The 17049-nt window shown below is 33.8% G+C and overlaps 2 protein-coding genes across 3 annotated transcripts; both read right to left on the bottom strand.

Annotated features, from left to right (window-relative positions):
- Positions 1 to 1125: 1125 nt before the first annotated feature.
- Positions 1126 to 4710, bottom strand: LOC130614483 (uncharacterized). The gene is made up of 5 exons (XM_057435914.1): positions 4594 to 4710; positions 3985 to 4160; positions 3514 to 3626; positions 2938 to 3128; positions 1126 to 2658 (listed from the first exon to the last, which is right to left on the bottom strand). The coding sequence occupies exons 1-5, from the start codon at positions 4690 to 4692 to the stop codon at positions 2422 to 2424; spliced, it is 816 nt and encodes a 271-aa protein (XP_057291897.1). The 5' UTR covers positions 4693 to 4710; the 3' UTR covers positions 1126 to 2421.
- A 501-nt stretch (positions 4711 to 5211) lies between these two features.
- LOC130614482 (L-tyrosine decarboxylase-like) lies at positions 5212 to 16460 on the bottom strand. Of its 2 annotated transcripts, none has more exons than XM_057435912.1 (8): positions 11877 to 16460; positions 9212 to 10003; positions 7968 to 8552; positions 7672 to 7811; positions 7293 to 7470; positions 6900 to 7099; positions 5909 to 6130; positions 5212 to 5397 (listed from the first exon to the last, which is right to left on the bottom strand). In XM_057435912.1, the coding sequence occupies exons 3-8, from the start codon at positions 8116 to 8118 to the stop codon at positions 5221 to 5223; spliced, it is 1068 nt and encodes a 355-aa protein (XP_057291895.1). In that variant the 5' UTR covers positions 8119 to 8552; positions 9212 to 10003; positions 11877 to 16460; the 3' UTR covers positions 5212 to 5220. The 2 variants fall into 2 exon arrangements, with proteins under 2 accessions (XP_057291895.1, XP_057291896.1); XM_057435913.1 differs by lacking the exon at positions 11877 to 16460 and having other exon boundaries at positions 9212 to 9515; positions 9741 to 9790.
- Between the last annotated feature and the right edge of the window lie 589 nt (positions 16461 to 17049).

Here is a 17049-nt window from a genome sequence, read left to right as displayed (position 1 = left end):
TCTTAAAGACGGTTTTTCTCGTCTCTAACTCGTCCGGACGTCTTCCGACAAAAAAAAACGTCTCTAAGACGTCTTTATTTGGTCTCTGTAAGACCAGTAAAATCTCGTTCGAAAGAAACGTCTTAAAAACGTCTCTTCAGAATTAAAATTACTTAAATCCTAATACACATTGGCTAAAATAATTTGAAACAGGTCTGCCTTTTGCCTGCGTCCGAAAGAGACTAAATAAAGACGTCCTTAAGACGTTTTGGTACCTACGTCTCTAAAACGTCTTTAAAACGTCTTAAATACGTCGCGAAAAGACGTCTTTTTTACGTTTCTCAAAACGTCTCGTGTTTACTGGGCAGCCCTTCCCCCACAAAAAAATTTCCTACTAAAAAAAAAAGAAAGAAAGAAAGAAAGAAAGACAGAAAGAATGAATAAAAAAAAGAAAAGAAAGGAAGAGAGAAAGAGGGAGGCAGAGAAAGAGAGAGACAGGGGGACAGAGAGAGAAATGAAAAACATGTTCTACACTCATAGTAAATAAAAAGTACTGAATATTTAAGGGGAGTCAGCATATTTTAAAAAGTCAAAAGGCAATATAAATTTTTTAAAAAGTGGCAGCACCCTTAAAATTTCTAGTGTTCTTATGAAATTTTATATCATTGTAGTCGTGTAATGTACATACATGTATCTCTTTCATATTTTTGTTTCTGCTAGAAATTTTATCTGTTTCTAAATCACAAAAATATAGAAACATTCATCATATTGTTTTACCTTCAAACGATGATATCGTTGACGTCTGGAGGGCATTTTTTGCCAATCTACAGGTGTAAATTTTAAAAATTTGCCACCTGGCGCTCACGATAGGCCACTATATAAAACAAAACTTATAGTTTTCTATCGATCAAATCCATTGTCGGTGTTTGCTTATTATTTTAGTGCACTACAAAAAATCTAAATTTCTAGATAAAAAGGAGTGAGTATACAAACAAATTTATCAGTCTACATTTGTTGGTTGAGAGGCAGGGAACTTGTAATATATTCTTTTGTACACATCTTCTTTCCCAGGGATTTTTGACAGAAATGTTCCCTTCAATTTTATAGTACTTTATATAATTTTTATATAAATTATTCGGTAAGAAAGTTTTCAAGCATAATTTTCTTTTCGTATTGTCCTTGCCTGCACGCAGACAATTTTATTTTATTTTATTTAAAGAAATTCTGCCGCATCTTAACACGAAAATAATTTTCAGAAGGCAGGTAGTTTCTTCTTTTATAATTTGCTTGATTTGACAATTTTACTACATGTATCACGAAGGTACACTCTTGGGCTTGGGTGACACAAGCCAACTAACACATGTTTTCGCTCGACTTTGTGTGTTTATGACAGTTTGCTGTCCTTTGAGCACTGGATGTCAAAAATAATCAAAACATTGAGTTATATAGCAATATCAAATTAACTGGGTGTTGTGTTTTGATTTGAAAGTTCCTAATGTTTCAAAACAATCTGATATCTGCATTTAAAAATAGCCGTAGTTTGAAAGGGAAAAAGAACCACAACTTTTTTTAAAGACATTTCGGCCATAATCAAAAACAAAGTTCAACATCAGAATTGGCGACTTTTTCAGATTTGAGAACCGCTAAGCATTTAAACGTCGTTTATCGCTTAAGTGCAATGGCTGCAACGCCATCTATTACGGCAAAACCGTGCGACATTTGAAAGTTAGAGCTTGCGAACATATGGGTGCTTCCTCTCTGACTGGAAAAGCCGTAAAAACTGAAAATCCTACCGTAAAACTACTAATTTAGTGCAACCTTTAATTAGTGCGGATAGCCTATTTTTCAAAAATTGAACGATTGCCCCCTCCCCACTCTATTTATTAATGCGGATAAATTTTAAGGAATAAATACATATAATTTTATAATAATATTAAACTACAAATAAACAAAATATTAACAATGTAAATTTTAAATATAAATTTAGCTATCTATTATAAAAAAGAGAACGCTGCAAAGTCAAAAGATTTTGATAAGTTAACAAGACTTACTTTAAATTTAATAACTCAGGCCACTGTGCAAGAGAGAAAATTTTTTAGATAAAGACCATATCTGTTCCGACTTTTAACAGAATAGCTGATTTCTGCATATTGTTTACCCCTTTTTCTCAAAAAGTATTTTTTACCTTACGTCGTAAAATGCACTATCTCATCGTCAAAAATACTGAATTAATTATTTTTACTTCGCGTGTAACCCGCCAAGAATTTTTTTCGTTTAACCAATCGTTCTTCAAGGAAACTATGCGTCTTAAATCACAAATTCTCTGTCACAGTTTCGTTTAAATAAAAAATTATCTTACAATTTCTTTTATAAATTTAATGGAACCTCCCTCACACATCTGTTGTCATCATGCAAATGTGTATCTTAATTGCATATTTCATGTCACAAATTTCCATTAAACCATTTCTTTGCAGTTTTCTTACTAAATTTGATCGTAGTTTGACAATCAGCATTTCGAAAACCTTTAAAGCCAACTGTATATTCGTCTTGAGTAAGGGGATCTTGAACAGCATTTTTAATTATTACTGGCTGTCCATCAATATTTTGAATTTTAATAATAACTCCATAATCCAGTAGTTGATTTGAAACGTACTGTGGTATCTCATTTAGTTGTATCACCTGTAAATGAGTGAATTATTACGATCAGTGATTCATAACTGCACCCGAAGGATAAGAGGTGCAATATCGAACTATATTTCAATATCAAAAACTTTAACTTGGTTTCTTTTAATAAAACAAATATTCAGATCTCTTTCATTTAAACAACACAACGCAATAAGTGAAAAATTGGACACCTCAATAATTTAACTTCACTAAAAGAATAGGTATGTTGGCATCCATATTTCTAAACATAAGTACTTCGGATGACTAGATGTTTTATCACAGCAAAAAACCTACCTGGTGAAAATCAGGATGTTTGGTGAAAACATGAGAAAGATAAGCATGTCTTTCGTCTCCATATAAGAAATATGTTTGACATTCTGGATAGTCAATATAGTCGGCAGCTTTTGCACCTTCTAAGTGATGATATCTTAAGACTTCAATGACTTTCATGTGAACATCAAATAACTTTTGACCAATCAGATCTCCTGAGCAAACAAAACAAATATTGTTTAAGGTTATATTTTATGTGGAGTTTAGTGGCAACCCGAGGTAGCAAATTGTAGAAGGGCCCAATAGCATACAAAATATGTACGATGCTTAGACTTTAATCGGAACAGAAATTTTGATATATTTAGCAGAGTATTCAATAGTGCTAATATTTCAGGATCAAGGCTAACCCTTTAGGGACTCTAAAAATCTGGAAAGGGACTATTGAATCCACCTTTTGCTGAACGTATAGAAGAACACATAGAACTCGACAACTCATTGGAATACAATTTAGAGAAAAAGGTAGCATGATGAGGTCTTCTCATTGGCCTCCAAAGTAACAACATCTACAATCATTTCCAAACAAAAGATTTAGTTGCATACTTTTGTAAACTGCCATAGATATAATATCCTTTGTATTATTAAGGAAATGCATCATCTTCGTTTGCGCATTCGTCTGTAGGAGAAGCGTATTACTGGTGTACTTCTGAACATATCTACACATGCAATAACAAATAAGTCAGACAAATAAAGATCATTTTCCGATTAAAATTAATAATGTCCTTTTATAAAACAGAGTTGTAAGTTGTATTATCAACCCTAGGCATTTTTCAATTCAAGGGAATGAAAATGCATGTTTAATTGTTATAAATTTGTAATAGAGATGCTTAACATTAATTGAATCTTTTTCTTTACATTATACATTATTTACATTATTTTTCTTTTCATTATGCTCGATTTTTATTATCCATAATAAAAACGAATCCGAACAGAACCAATACTTGGATGTGACGAAGAACTTCAGTTTAGCTTATAATAATATGTCGTAGAGTGCAACACGTTATCGATGCTCACCTGAAACGTATAAAATCTTGCTCGTTGCAACATTTCATTGCCAAGACAACATGATATTGAAACTGTGGTTTTGAGAATGATGGCATATAATCCAAAAACACTTTTCCGTTGTGATCCATTTTACCACACACAACAAATGAATGCAAATCTGCAGGATCGCCGTAGTGATTTTGAAGCTATGAAAAATTAAATTCAAACAATAACGAAGAAGCAATTAACTAAATCACATAGCTTATCTGTTTTCATGTTTTCGCGTTAATTACAGGTCTTTGTATCTTTTAAAGGAGTGAGAAAATCTTGTTTGCTTAAAATCCGGCAAATTGTGGCTGGACAGAAGTTTTTAACATTTGAGCTTTCTCAGGAGACTATTCTAGACTGTGGATATATTTAAATGATAAGTTAAAATAAAGAAATATATTAAGATAAAGAGATATATTTGTGATGCGTGATAAAATCTTCGGGACAACAGCCGAAACTCCAGACATGACCTGCAAAAAAATTTCTTATATCTTAAGCCAACCAGATTGCCTTAGTGATTGAGAAGTTACAAGATTGCAAACAAAAAAGTAAGTGGTATATATTTTAGTGACAGTATACACGAAAACTTACCCCTCCAATGCAATTCAAAACAGCATTTCGAAATGCATTTCCAGCTTCAATCACATAATTTTCGCTGCATTGAAATGGATTCAAACAAGTATTTCGCATAATTCTTAAATTTCTATGATCAGAGGAGGAAAGTCCCAGTCTTGCTTTGAAATCACTGAGTCCTGCACCATAATGGTTACTGTTCAGCACAGAACCAGTCAGAAACAAAGATATCCTTTTGGTGGTTTTACCAATTGCTGCTGAACGAAAAATAAGTATTCTTTTTATGAGTGTGAAATGGTCGAAATATAAGAAGGAAGTTAATGGCAAAGTTTTATTGTTTAAGGTTTATTATTTCTTGAACATGATAGTTTAGTAGGCGGACGTTTCGGGAGATACTTCTGCCATCATAATATGAAACTGAACATACAAACCAAAATGAAATCTTTAATAACGAAGTAAGTACTTTAGAGGCAAGTTTTCTAGACTGCAATAGAGTGAAATAGATATTGCAACACGAAACACCACTTTAGTGGAAAGGGACCTGTCTAATAATGTAATCTTTTTTATAATGTTTCCTCTTTCTGTACCTTTTGAATGCTCTTTAGGAATATTACGGTAAATATACACCTTCCATTAATCTTGATATTACAAAGATTTTAAACAGATTTGCAAAGCGCGACGCTTACCATTGGTTTCATCAAATAATAGTTGTTGAATTTCATTACAAATTAAAATATCCGTGTTGGATTTCATGTTTACAGCAAAGGTATTGATCAAAGCATCAGGACCAATCGTTGAAAGAAACTCCATTGCCTCCCTGTCCTAGTGTTGAAATTGGGAGTGTAAATAAATTTATTCTACTTTTCACGAATATGGTAATAAGAATAAAGATTTATGTTTGTGAGCCTAAATGGACATAACCAAGGCTAAATGTTGCAAATAGTACTATGGCATATCAATGACATTAAGTATTAATTGCGAAGTTAACTACCTTAAGGGAACTAATTTCCGCGTAATTTTGTTCACATTTTTCGCGAAATATAATGCCGGCGACATATTTTTAATAGACACAAAAATTTAAACTAAAATTTAACATTTTATACAAAATAGTAAATAGAGATAAAGGTTTTAAAAACCCGAGACTTTCGCGGTTTTTATCAGATCAAAAAAATTATTGCAAATCCAGTAACCGCAAAAATTCCTGTGAAGAATCAATATGTATTAAATTCGCAAAATTTAATGCGAAATACAACATTTCTTGACTCGCAAAAATGAATTCGGAAAATTAGTTCCCTTAACGTATAATACGTTTAGTAAACTGTAATGGTCATACCTGAATTAGTTCAGTGTTTTGCCGTCCTAAAATTCTTCTTCGTATGAATCCTTTCTGTTCCTCTACCGTTTTTCCAATACACGAAGGCATGTCAACAAAATTCAAACAATGCCATTCGTCATAATCTTTTGCAACTGTCATCCATAGACAATAAAACAATTTGGCACTGAATTGACATTGGCCTAAAATTCTTCCATATCCCTTGTCATTTAATCCTATAACCTGTAATGTAAGGAATGCTGTCGATAAATTTTAAAATTAACAGGACCAACAACGCATGTAGGTGAATAATTTCACGAGAATGAATTTTTAAGCTTTTCGCAAAATGCTTTAATTGCCACTGTCGCCATTCGCGAAAATATGTTCTCGCGAATTTTTGTCAATTTTTCTATTTGCAAAATTATATACTCGCACTATACTATACATTTCCAAAACCTTATGTTTAGCAAAATCTTCGGATAAAGTCATTTTGTTCGCGTAATTCACCAATCTTCGACCCCGTCTGCACTTTGTTCACATATCTTAATAACAGAAATAGTTTTTTCTTTCGCTGACATCGTGCCAGCTGCAGAAGTGGAGAGATGAGTCTTATAGACTTTCATGTTACTAAAGGACACAATTCTTCCAACTATTTGATTAATAGTCGTAAACTTGTAATAAAAGCAATAAACACACGCAAATTATTTTTTTCTGCAAATCCTAGAAATCGGCTATTCACGAAAATAATTTGTCACGAAGTTTATTGAAACAAAAGATGATATTCATCCAAATTATCTTGACAAACTATTTCTTTCCTTACCTATTGGTATTAATATACGTGGTTGAAGGTTGAAATTAAATGAATAATCTGTGTCGTGTTTTGTTTAAATAAAACTATTTCGTAGTCATTTTTAAAATTCTCAGACCTCCTCCTTAACGTGCAAGTCCTTGAATTCTGAAGTAATACAAGCAGTTATTCCAGTAAATACAGTAAGTGGATCTGTGAACATACCTTATGTGACAAAGCTACACTAGCAGCAGAAGCACCAGGTTTTGACCCTTCAATGCCAAAAACAGCAACATTTTTATCATCCTCCCCATGATAAACTTCAGATGCTTTCATGCTGACGAATTCTCTCATTTTTCTGTTACGATAACAGAGTGAACCAGCTGGGTACAAGCACAATCCTGATTTGTGAGGGTCAATGGTCACTGTTGTAATGGAAAAGTTTAAAAAATTTGGATTAAAGAACGTTTAAGAAATACGTACTTGCGAAAGAAAATTCTTATTCCTGGTTAATTCACGTAAATAATAATTTCTATGCTTATAATAGTACTAGTCTATGATAAGAAAGTCTGGATTACAAACTATTCTATTGTCAAAACAAACAAAAAATGCACTTGCCTGTGTCAACATATTTCAGTACATGAAACTGTGCTTCCACATGGGTAGACAATGGAATATGTGGAACAAAATCCCCTCTCTTTTCTTCTGTATAAATATTCGATTTATTCGAAGGGCTTAGCATGGTTAGAAGGTACCCACCCCAAGCAGCATCAGCATGAATCATAAAATTTAAACCCTAAGAAAAAACTATGCCCTTGAAAAAACAGCAATAACACAGTTGTATAGTGACACTTAAACAGTGAATAGAAAATAGACAGGATGTGTTTGTAGAAACAACAATTTTTGCTCTTTTATTTTCTTGGTTGACACAAAAAATGATGAATCATGCATTTGTAATCATGAAATTGTTGTTAAAATGACATTTTTATCATCTTACCCTTTCTCTGTATTCTTCTCTAAGAGTTAAAATTTGACATAGTGGAACAACAGCACCCTCTTCTGTTGAGCCCATTACAACTACCACCATAAATACTGACGTCTTTGTTTGCAAACACTGCTCCAATATATTCTTCAACTCTGCAGTAGAAATAATGGAATACGAAACTTTTAAAAAGAATGCATACATTGATCACACGAAAATTGAAATCTGTATGACTTCAAACTTAAATTGCAGCCACAATAAAGTCTGAAATAACAATATCCGCAACAGGTGCAATAGATTAAGTATTTTACCTGCAACATTCTGGCGAGCATCCTTATCGACATGCACTGCAATAACGTTGCTTTGTCCAATACCAAGAAGAGTCGCTCCTTTTGGCCAAGAGTAATGGTTAGTTCCGGGGGAAATAATAAGAGGACTATTTCTTATGTTATGTCTTAACATAAATCCTCCTATTCCAATGGCTACAACAGATTCATCCTAAACATATGTTGTACGACTTATATGTCGCGGAAGTAAAGCAGATACAGATAGATGGGAACAGATACAGAAACAATAATTACAATTTACGAAGATGTAGGCCATTGTTTCACAACACTGCACAAATGCAAGGCACAATGTCACATTGTTTCGACAAATTCAAACGCAAGATATACATCAGAAACATTACTTTACTCCACAGATCTATGCTATAAAGATGGATACCTTGATCTTTTCAAACAACAAAATGTTATCTGATAATCCAGCATGTGTGCGTACAGATTCTGTCAAGTCGCAAACAACGTCTACATCAAGATTCAGCAGTTGCCATTGCGTGCAGTCTTTTAGTGGAATAGTTTTGTGCAACTCCGCGATATAAACAGGTGTGGTTGTACCTCCTAGAAAGTGGATATAGGATAATGTGCGTTAACAATACTACAACATAATAAGTGCAACCATGACTGTTTAATTGTCATGTTTGCATAAGAGCTTAGAGTACAATATAAATGAAGGTGCTAAATAGATAACTATTTCTTGCTGTTTCCCAATATTATTACTTTCAAATAAGAACATTTGTAAACATTATTCCAACTCGCAAAAATGTTGCCCGCAAAAAAATTAACATTGTCTTTCAGAAGACCTACTTTCCATCAACAGGCAAAGTAAAATGTATATTTTGCGTGATGATGAGAGCAGGATCTCCCGCAACGTCGCAGTCTAAACTATCATGTTCAAGAAATGATATATCTTCAATAATAATATGAATACTGAACAGACAAACCAAAAAAATGTCTTCAACATTTTTTTTTAGTTAACCTTTTGAAGACTTACCCCAATTTTTCACAAATTATCACGGAGTTTTATTTTGTGGGATTAATTACATTTTGTAGTAATGGCGATTCTGCACTGAAGGGACCCTTAGAGAATGATAGCAATCTTTGCTACTGCTTAGAAATATATGAAAATATATCGTTGAAAATGGATTAAAGTTTTCCTTAAAATAAAAAAACTAATTTATAGGTCCATTTGCTTTGAATAGACAAAGATAGCCACATACGGGCTAATGATCCAGCATGTAGACTTGTTACAGCCGCTTGAACAGCTATTGGATGAAATTTCAAATTTCGTGCTGCCCACATAGCTTCTATATTTGAAATAGTACCACAGCCTGTAAGGTGTGCCCAAGGTGTAATACCGTCATTATGCTGAAAGTTGACCATTTCACACAATTGTTGACCAACTTCAATTTCATAAAGAGTCGTTACAGCTGAAATGGAAGTATCAACATTGTTTGGATTGCATAGCATACCAGTCAGGTAACCTAAGATTGACGGTAGTGTATATTCCCACAGCATGTGCCCCTAAACGCCAAATTAATAAAAAAGTAATTGAAAATTAACTTGCATGCACAATAACAACAACAATAACTTAAAAGTTCGCAATGTTTTTGAGAAAATGCAACTTTGTGTTGCATGCACCTTAGCGAAAGATCTTCTGCAGTTTTTCTTTGCGTCTAAACAAAATTTGAAACGGCAATGCCGGATCCAGGGCCGTATATAGTTTACTTCAATAGGCACGAAACTTACCCTGTATCGACTACTGAATGTTGGGACGGAATCTATCAATTCTTTAGACAAGTTTTTCTACGCCTGCTTTAAAACCGGCAGAAGATTTCATTTCTTCATCCACGAAGGCTGGATCGGTCGGGAAATAAGCATCACGGCTTTCAGCATGTCGATGTAACACATGTGAGGCTAACCGATTCAGTATATCTCTGTTTTCCGCCTTTGGTCCCAGAAACCAAGAGCTTAAAGAGGACAGTGGTTCTTTATGTGGTCGAAATGTTGGTCTGAAAAAAATTATGAGAATTAAAAAAAAAGAATTCTTAATAAAATCAAAAAAAGGAAGGAGAAAACAACAACTACAATGAACTCTTTTGAGCTCGCAAACCACCGAAAGGTTCTACCGTTATTGATAAAGTTCAGGAGAAAGAAAGAATGTAGAGACCATTATATCAAAATAGGAAAATATCTGAGAGAGACTCCACTGTAGAAGGACATCTACGGAATCAACAACCGTTGAAATCAAGCTCTTAACTTTGAAACTCTTTGTTAGCACCTATATTGCTAATTTGGGGAAGAAACTTTAACGTCAATTTGTCATCTTAACTAAGAGAAAGTCAATTTTTAAATTCAAGAGTTCCACGAGGTTGCTTTTTCTTTAGATCGTTTTCAGTTGCAATGTCTCTGATGTTTTGCTTTTTAAAAGCTGAGTAGCTTCTTACTTGAGGTGTATTTTGCATCTTTCTTTGAAACTTCCACATGAAGTTTTAATAACTTTTGAAGTTGATGCGGTGATTCTGTTGCGGTTTGCCAAGATTCACTTAATGGTTAGTATTTTGCATGTTCTGATTCGGTTTGTTTTAGTATTTCAGTTTAAGACTAAATGTTTTTGTTGGAGAAATACTTTTAACGTTTTATAAAATACTATGGAACAGAAATAGTAGTAATATTTCTAATTAGGGATTTTTGGGATTGTTGAAAACTTTGTACCTCGCTAACATGCTGCTAACATAGCAGAGAGTAAAATTTATTTCAGATTTAATCCGCTGTCGCAGAACTTGAAGCCGCAGACAAACCAACTACACTACGTGTAACAATATGTTTTTTACGGCTTGTGTGCATATGTAGATAAGGTGATAGCACACGGATGTGCCACAATAAACCTCCGTCTACAAGGAAATTGTTGTTTCCTAGCTGCGTTTTAATGCTGCAATGAATTAACATCCGAAATTTGAGTTCTAATGCCTTGTAGTAGTATGATTAGGCTTCGTCAGGATTTTATTCTTCATTTTTTCGGGGGGTTCTTGAAGTTTCACTACTCTGATTAAATAACGAGGTTTAAGGCAGGTAAAAATCAAATGTTTTAAACGAGATAAAAACTATATAAAAATTTAAGGTAAATTCACACCGAAGAGAACACGTGATTCTAAAATAATATCAGTATGCGGCAACGCAAAATGTAAGTGGGTAACATTAGAGGTGTTGTTGGGGGTGTAACCGTTACGAATGCGTAACCGCGTTCTCTTGGTTACGCATGCGTAATCCCTGACAATTTCTACCCATTTGTTGCATGGGCGATATATGTTTTGATGATTTATGTTATTGCGTTGTCAATATGTGCACAAAATCATGACTTAAAAGAAAATATGTTTTAAAAATTATTATGAGTTGTAATAAATTTTCTGACATGTTTTTGTTATTTTTACACAAGCTTTACGAGTGAAGGATAAATTTTATCCCGCTATCAAACTTCGAACAGAGATGGTAATAAAGTATAAGACATTGAACTGGATGTAAGGTTTTCAAGAAAATGAACTTTTTACATCAAAAAGTCTGTTACATAGGAGAAAGAAACTGTCAAACGTACAAAGGCGGAAGTTTGTCAACTTCACAGTTGTAAACGACAGTCGTGGAGTAAGCTACTGAGAATTAACATGTCCAAATTGCGTGAATCTAAAATAGAAATCGCCTGTGGCGAACTTCAAAATTAACTGTCTGTTTAAATATATTTTGTCCATAATTGAGTGTCGACCATATATTTTCAAATCAGCCAAAATAGAGTTTTCTTAATTTTTTGGCAAAAGTTCAACTAAAACCTTACCGTCAATTAAAATATCATTACAAGAAAGAATAAATCACAAACAACAACAAATTACTTACGTTAACTTTTCACCCACATGTGTCGCACTATGAGTCGCACTATGAGATAGTCTCAATTTCTTTCGTTTCACCACTGGTGACTTGTATTTTCTTTGTTGTTTTCTCAACATGTTTCTTATTGCGCGTTCAAAACTTTTCTGTTTGTACCCGGGAGGTTTGCATGCATTTATGTACAAAATGTTGTAAAAGATTGCAGTCACGTGTCACAAAATGTTGTAAAAGATTAGAGTCACGTGTGGCATTTTTTTTCTTCTTCTTATATGCTTCTGTTATATGACCCTTGTCACGTTAGCTGTTTCATCAGGTTTATCTTGTCAGCAATGACAATATCAGCGTTTCTCGTCACATGGCATGTGTTTTGTCCGCGTGGCATGCTTCATGAACCAGAATTTGCATACGTAAATGGTGTCCATACCATAAAAATGTTCGTGTTCACGTTTTCTTGAGACATTCCACACTTCTCTATAGCAGACATTTCATACCTCTTATAGCAGGCATTCCATACCTCTTTATAACAGGCAACTATAACTCTATATAGCAGACATTCCATACCTCTCTATAGCAGGCATTCCTACCTTTCTCCAGCAGGCATTCCATACTTCTCTATAGCAGGCATTCCTACCTTTCTCTAGCAGGCATTCCATACCTCTCACTCACACAAAAGGTTTAAAAGAAGTAAGTAGCTCGTTTCAAATACTTTTTATGGTATATATATATATATTTTTAAAGCAATTACTTTAATAAGAAACTTTTGATTAAGGAATTAACAAATTAAAGAATAATGTAATTGTTTACATTACAAAACCAATCGTATTTGCAGATTTCAATTTACGAATAATTTATTCACAAAGTTTAAAATTAAGTTTCTATACAGACACCTGCCAGAACCTGGCGCTGTGTTTCAATAGAATCTAAAGAGTTGTTTTACCTTCTGTTTTTTTCCCTCTTAGATCAACCTAATGTACAGATCTGGAGAATGAAACAAAGTATCAGTAATGAAATTCATGTGAAACAAAATGACAATTTTAAAATAAAAAAATCCTGGAATGAAAATTCATCTTGGCATCAATATAATTTCTGCCACACTGAGCTAGCCGTGAATTGTTGTTGCCACAGAAAAGGCTTAGTTAAAATACAATGTCCAGTATCCGCAATTGGAAACACACCTGATAGTGAGAATTATTCTCACTTGGAATTGCAACAACTGAATGCTGCAAGAAAAGCGAAATTCACCTTATTTTTATAAATTACAAGGTCAAATATAAATTTCTCGTTAGAAGTGCTATCACTTTTTCTTACTTTCAATTGCTGGTTTCTACCTTAAAAGATTGACTTTCTATGAATCATTTTGGTTTAAATGTCTGTTAAGGTCTACAATTTGTTTGGGAAAACAAAGGGACCATATTATCTTGACATTCTGTTCTCTAAAGAAAATTTGACTAAAATACAAAAAAATGTTTAGCCCAAATGGTGAAGAAAAAAACGCAGAAAATAAACTAGAAATATTAAAATTAGAAACTCCAAATAGAAGTAAAGTAATTTATGTCACATGCCATAAGAGGATAAATTAATGCTGGTACATAAATATTTGTGGTAATATTCACAAAAATTTATTCAGCATTAATACTTCTTCCAAAGGTAAAGCCACGGGGACACGAGAGAATATTTTCGGGCGATAATAACATATTCATGTTAATTACTATCGCCTAAAAATGTTAACTTGTGTCGCCAGAGAAACTTTTTGTTGCTCACAATATTTTTTGTTACTCGCAACATTAATTTTATTGCCAGTAACAAGATACAAAATCAAATCGATTTGATTTTGTATCTTGTTACTGGCAACGAAAAAATGTTGTGTTTAATAAAAAAACGTTACCAGCAGCAAAGAAAACGTTACACTTATGAATATTCTCCGTCTCGCCACTTGCTGCAAAAATTCTGATGCAACACTTTTACGCGTGACCAATCACAATGCAGTAATTTGCTGAATAATCAAAGGTCAAAATGGCGGAGGAAAGACAAGACGAGATAACTGAAAATCAAGAGAATCAGACCAATGTACGTCTTTCTGACGAAGAAAAAAATAATCTTATTAAATTTTACGAAGATAATAAAGGATTTCAAGCTAATAGTAAGCAACGAAAAAGAGATGCAAAGGGGAATTTAATGAAGTTATTCGATGGAAAGTACACAGTTGATGTAATTGAGCATCAAGGAAGTACAAGAATTGTTTGAAGAAATGGAAGCTCTATGATCAAATGCTTTTTTTTCTTGAAGAAGAAAAAATAAAAACCACAGTGTTTACAGACGAGGAAAGAGATAGGTTAATTAATTTCTACAAAAACAATCCACCGCTGTTGGATCATAGAATGCAAGAATATCGAAACCGCGGCTTAAGACAAGCAATATTAAATAAGTTAATTGAAGAATGTAAAAAATATGTACGACTGACGAAATTAAAAAAGAGTGGCACAACCTTTTGACTATTTTTAAAAGGGAGCGTCAGCGTCAAGAAGCTTCCGAAAGCTCTGACTTAGGTTCACGTGATTTGTTTGTGTTTTCATGGAAACATTTTGGAAGCATGACATTTGTCGAAATAACATGTGCTGTTGATGACTCATATTCATCGTTAGACACAGAGGAATATTATTTGGCACCGGCAAGTAAAAGAAAGAAAATTACAAACAAGGAGGAAGAGCAATCTGCTAAAACAGAGTTATGGGACCGGACCAACCATACCCATTACGCTATCCGTACCTTTGTAATTACGGTAATGGGAACCAGAATTCTTAGGCTGTTCAAAAACCACATGCTTATCATCTACGTCACTCATTCCGTTCGAAAAATCCCATCGAATATTGGAATTTCTTACTTATGGCTTGCCATTGTTCTACGGTATTAGGAGTGTGAAGATATTCTTTTCCAAACGATTTTAATGTAGCAAGACAAACCTCAGCAATAATGTAGGAAATTGTTTTTCTGCTTATTCTAAATTGATATTCCAGGAATCCATATGACTCGCCACTGGCAAGATACCTGAGCGTCAAGCAACACATTTATTCAGGTTTAATACATTACGCATTATTGTGTCTTTCTTTGTTAAATAAGGTCGTAAACGTTTAACAAATTCATCATATTAAGCTTCATCAATTCTTATGTATTCTCGGAAACCTTTAGAATCTTCCCACATTAGTTACTGGAAAATTTTATGACATGCTCCCTCTTTATTTCTTCGTTGCATCCACGGTCTTATCCACTTGCGTTTATTTCCACTTTTTTTCTTACCTTTTGTGTATCCCACATTGTCATCTTCAAGAAGAAGTGAAATAGTTGCCAATAAAACTTGTATTTCCATTTTTATGTTTTCAGAAAAACTTTTACAGTTCAATCTTGTAAACTGTTGCCATGGAAATTTGAAAATGTTTTCTTTTTTTTTGATAGATATATTGCATTTACACAGATGTGGCAACAAGAAAGTTTTGCAAAAACCTTCAAACACTTCGACGCAAGTATTTTCTAAACCTTCCTCAACTTTTACTTTGCAATTGAAAATTTGTACATGTTTGTTTAACACATGGAAAAAGCCAGTGGAAATGCTGAGTTTCTGCATTGTTCATTTTCTGTTAGATGGACCAAATCCATCAATTAGTTAACACTACCACATTGTTATAAAGTGTCAAATGCAAAATTCGACAATAGGAAATGTTGTACAATCGAAATCTCCCGTGCGTGGAATCGAACCCCAGCCACGGCAGTGAGAAGGCCGGATCCTCACCACTAGACCACACGGGATATGCATGATGAACTTATTTTGCCGATTGAAATGCTATTTTAACAGTTGTACGTACATTCTTTCAGCGCAAGTTTTTTTGAGATAATGTTTCTCACATCTCTTAAATGCCGAGTAAAATGTCAGAAACACCGCCATTGGCCAATATGCTGATCTCAAAGTTATTAAAGCACCAAGTTATATATCGGGCTGTTAGTAAAACATTGGAGAAAGAATGTCTTTCGAAAACCTTCAAACACTTCGACGAAAAGTATTTTAAGACCTTCCTCAACTTTTATTATGCAATTGAAAATTTGTACATGTTTGTTAAACACATGGAAAAAGACAGCGGAAATGCTGAGTTTCTGCATTGTTCATTTTCTGTTAGTTGCACCAAATCCATCAATTAGTTAACACTACCACATTATTATAAAGTGGCAAATGCAAAATTCGACAATAAGAAATGTTGTAAAATCGTACACTATCGTGCGCGTAATCGAACCCCGGCCACGGTGGGGAGAGCGCCGGATTTTAGCCACTAGACCACATGGGATATGCATGATGATATTATTTTCGCGATTGAAAAGCTATTTTAACAGTTGTACGTACCCTCTTTCAGCGCAAATTTTTTGAGATAATGTTTCTCACATGTCTTAAATGCCGAGTTAAAATTCAAAAACACCGCCATTGGCCATTATGCTAATCTCAAAGTTATTAAAGCACCAAGTTGCATATCGGGCTGTTAGTAAAATATTAGAGAAAGAATGTCTCTCGAAAACCTTCAAACACTTCGACGAAAAGTATTTTAAAACCTTCCTCAACTTTTACTTTGCAATTGAAAATTTGAACTTGTTTGTTAAACATACAGAAAAAGGTAATGGAAACTCTGAGATTCAGCATTGTTCATTTTCTCTTAGATGGACGAAGTCCATCAATGACTTAACACTACCATATTATTTTAAAGTTTCAAAAGCAAAATTCGATAATAGGAAAAAGATGTAAAATGGCATTCTCCGTGCGGGGTATTGAACCAATGAAAGTGGCGGATCCTAACGAGTAGACCACACGGGATATCTATGATGATATAATATTCGCGATGGAAATTTCATTTTAATAGTTGTACGTACGTTCTTTTTTTTGAGATAATGTTTCTCACATGTCTTTAATGACGAGTTAAATGTCAGAAAAACCGCCATTGGCCAATATGCTGACCTCAAAGTTATTAAAGCACCAAGTTATATATCGGGCTGTTAGTAAAATATTGGAGAAAGAATGTCTCTCGAAAACTTTCAAACACTTCAACACAACCTTTATTCTGCAATTGAAAATTTGTGCATGTTTGTTAAAGACCTGGAAAAAATTGGTGGACACACTGAGGTTCTGCAATATCCATTCTCTCTTAGA

The sequence above is a fragment of the Hydractinia symbiolongicarpus genome, chromosome 11 (assembly GCF_029227915.1).
Source record: "Hydractinia symbiolongicarpus strain clone_291-10 chromosome 11, HSymV2.1, whole genome shotgun sequence".
NCBI classification, from domain to species: domain Eukaryota; kingdom Metazoa; phylum Cnidaria; class Hydrozoa; order Anthoathecata; family Hydractiniidae; genus Hydractinia; species Hydractinia symbiolongicarpus.
This window is presented reverse-complemented; position numbering and strand designations above follow the sequence as displayed.